The sequence below is a fragment of the Colobus angolensis genome, unplaced genomic scaffold (assembly GCF_000951035.1).
Source record: "Colobus angolensis palliatus isolate OR3802 unplaced genomic scaffold, Cang.pa_1.0 Scaffold30, whole genome shotgun sequence".
In the NCBI taxonomy this organism is placed as follows: Eukaryota; Metazoa; Chordata; class Mammalia; order Primates; family Cercopithecidae; genus Colobus; species Colobus angolensis.
The window spans coordinates 1,035,572-1,038,687 of record NW_012116266.1 but is presented as its reverse complement, the minus strand read 5'-3'; the positions used below and the strand labels follow the sequence as shown (position 1 = coordinate 1,038,687).

Here is a 3,116-nt window from a genome sequence, read left to right as displayed (position 1 = left end):
CAAGTGATTCTCCTGCCTCAGCCTCCCAAGTAGCTGGGATTACAGGCGCCTGCCACCATGCCCGGCTAATTTTTGTATTTTTACTAGAGATGGGTTTTCACCATGTTAGCCAGGCTGTTTTTGAACTCCTGACCTCAAGTGATCTGCCTGCCTCAGCCTCCCAAAGTGGTGGCATTACAGGCATGAGCCACCGCACCCAGCCAGATTTCAGGTGCTTTCAAAAAGTAACTGAAATTTCATTTTTATTTAATTCCTTTATTAACATATATAAACCTGAAATTAAGGCAAAAAGTATGATATGAGACTCAAAAAAACTCATATCCTACTCAACCAACTAAAAGTTTTTAGGACTTAAACAGGGCAGAAGGTTTCAATAGCACTAATAGCTCAAGGAATGTATGTTAAACCTTTTGTTTTACATTCGGAAAATCAGAAAACTTGGCTAAACATTGTATATATCAGAAGGTTTTAAAAATAGTTTGTAAGATTTAATCTTACCAAAGAAAGCTTGCTCATTTAAAGACACCTTTATACCAGCCTTCATGTCATCAGTGGAAACTGTTTATTAAGAGGGAGTAGTATGAGATACAGAAATAGCATAAACCAAAATCTCACACTTAATCCTTTAATGTTAATTGGATTTCAGAGTGAGTAAAGTATGACGAAAACTCATAGCAATGGGACAAAGCACCGCTTTGTTTTAAAACTGCACATGCGCTTTCTCCCCTGAGAACCTTCGGTTTAGACTTTTTGTACAGTAAGACATTTCATGAAATATGCTTAGATTTGCAGTCTAAGACCTTAAGTGACACACTCAATGACAGCATTCTTATAAATTATAGCCAATTATAAGTCCTCCTTCTGGTTTCTCTTCTGTGCTTCGTAAATATATACATCTTTTTCAGGATCATAGTGAACCTTTCTCACAGTAAACTGCCTCTCCAGCATTGCTAAGAAGTTGTTATCCCGTTCATAGCGAATTCGGCATGCTAAAAGAATCACGGAGTGATTGCTACAGAGATGTTCCAGTGTTTGAAGAAGATCTGTGAATGTCTCTTCTAAATATATGATATCAGCTCCAAGTATCAGGTCAAATTCTCCAGGAGAAAAACTCCCCAAATTCTGTCCCCAAGTCAGCTCCTTAACAACAGTTTTGGATTGGATATGAGGAGGTAAGTTGGCTTGAACATTTGATTTAAGAAATTCTAATGCTACTTTTCGATCCGTGATAGTCACATGAGCACCTACAATGTGGGACAAAGAAAAAGTGATGTGCACATCAGTACAGCTCTGTTAGGTAGAGAGGGGGTCAAGTTAAATGTAGAGTGTCTCTTAAATATTGCATCTGATACACAGAATATCAATCATGCCTTTCATGGACAGCTGCAATAGAAAAATGACTCATAACTCCTTTTGCACTAACTACTGGTAAAAGTGACTCTGGATTTGCCTCTATGACATACCTGCTATTTGCTAAAATTGTGCCTATAAATTGCAGAACTGACTAGGCACGGTGGCTCATGCCTTTAATCCCAGCACTTTGGGAGGCCAAGGCGGGCAGATCACCTGAGGTCAGGAGTTGGAGATCAGCCTGGCCAACATGGGTAACTAAAAATACAAAACTAGCCAGGCATGGTGGTGGGTACCTGTAATCCCAGCTACTCGGGAGGCTGAGGCAGGAGAACGGCGTAAACCCGGGAAGCGGAGCTTGCAGTGAGCTGAGATCTGGCCACTGCACTCCAGTCCGGGAGACAGAGCGAGACTCTGCCTCAAAAAAAAAAAAAAAAAAAATTAGCTGAGGACTTTCCTGACTACATCCCAGCCCGATTTCTTCCTCTTTCCCAGTCTGTCTGCTTTCCAAGGTCAGAATATTGATCTTGGAAAAAGCATTCCCATTTAAACTTTTCACACCCTAATCTCAATCTTTGAGTCTATTTCCCCAAGGAACCTGACCTGCAACAACATTCTAAGCCCCAAGCCAAGAAAATCACTTTTCACTTGGACAACCTAACTATTTATGATGATTTTTGTTTTTTCTTGCCTCTGCTTCTAATTTGTAGGTCAAAGGGAAAAAGCTGCCTTCAAATTTTTCTGATTCTTAATGTTTTATGAAAATGGAAAACAACCCAATAATAGCTTACCTCATTTGGTAGATCACCCAGGCATATTATTGAAGCTCCCACCTCTAACCCACCCTGCGCCACCCATGTTAACACCCATCTCCAAAGTTATGGATCTTAAAGAAACTGAACTCTAACTAATATATGCATTTCCAATAACATACCTAAGTGGGACTGGCTTGTCATTACAGTGTTGGTGATACTGCCAGGCTTTGTTTTAAACAATCTTTCATATTCATGGTGCAGCACTGACATTTTATGGATTCAGTAAGCAATGGATATTTCCATTTCATGTGTATTAGACTTGTGTTGAACTAGTATATCACAGAATGCTCACAACTTTTAATCCATCTTTATTAAAGTGAAACTGCTATTTCAATATATGTAGAAAATGACATACTGAATATTTTCACCTCTGGGATCAAAAGGAAGAGAACGTCCTGTTTTTAAGATTTTATAAAAGAAATCTCTCTCTAGTACCAAATACCATATTGAGATTATATTCTTGCAGTCTAAAGTTAAGCTATTGTTTAAACGTTTGCATTGTAAAAAGAAAAGTTCATGTGTGTGTGAGATGTCAAAGTGTTATCAAAGATAATCATCAAACAGTATAACAATCATTTAACCCAAAGTCAATGTCCTTTAAATGGAATATATCTTTTTCATTATTTGGTTATGAAATATACAGAAGGTACTCAGGAAGCAACAATGGAAGAGGCAGAAGCATTCTTGGCCCTCAAGAAGCTTACACTCTATGGGGCAATACTAACGTTGAATGAGCAATTACAAGTACAATACAAAAGGAGCTTACATATGGGAAGCTAACCTCTCAGGGAGGGATGAGATTTAAAACTTCTAATGTCATCCTATGCATTGTTAAGGAAGCAAGGAAAGCTCGGGAAAGAATTGCATTAAGACATTTGAGCAAGGGTAAAGCAGAAGGGGAAAACCTCAGCTTTTGACTTGAAATAGACAACCTATTCAAGATTTCAGGTG

At 38.6% G+C, this 3,116-nt stretch overlaps 1 protein-coding gene across 3 annotated transcripts in view; it reads right to left on the bottom strand.

Moving 5' to 3' along the window:
- Window positions 1-545: 545 nt before the first annotated feature.
- The window catches only part of METTL21A (methyltransferase like 21A), a 21,570-nt gene continuing 18,999 nt past the window's right edge, over window positions 546-3,116 (bottom strand). For all 3 annotated transcript variants that reach the window (XM_011949850.1, XM_011949848.1, XM_011949847.1), the window contains exon 4: window positions 546-1,244. In XM_011949850.1, coding sequence (XP_011805240.1) covers window positions 847-1,244 — 398 coding nt within the window. In that variant the 3' untranslated portion in view covers window positions 546-846. The remainder of the gene's footprint in view (window positions 1,245-3,116) is intronic.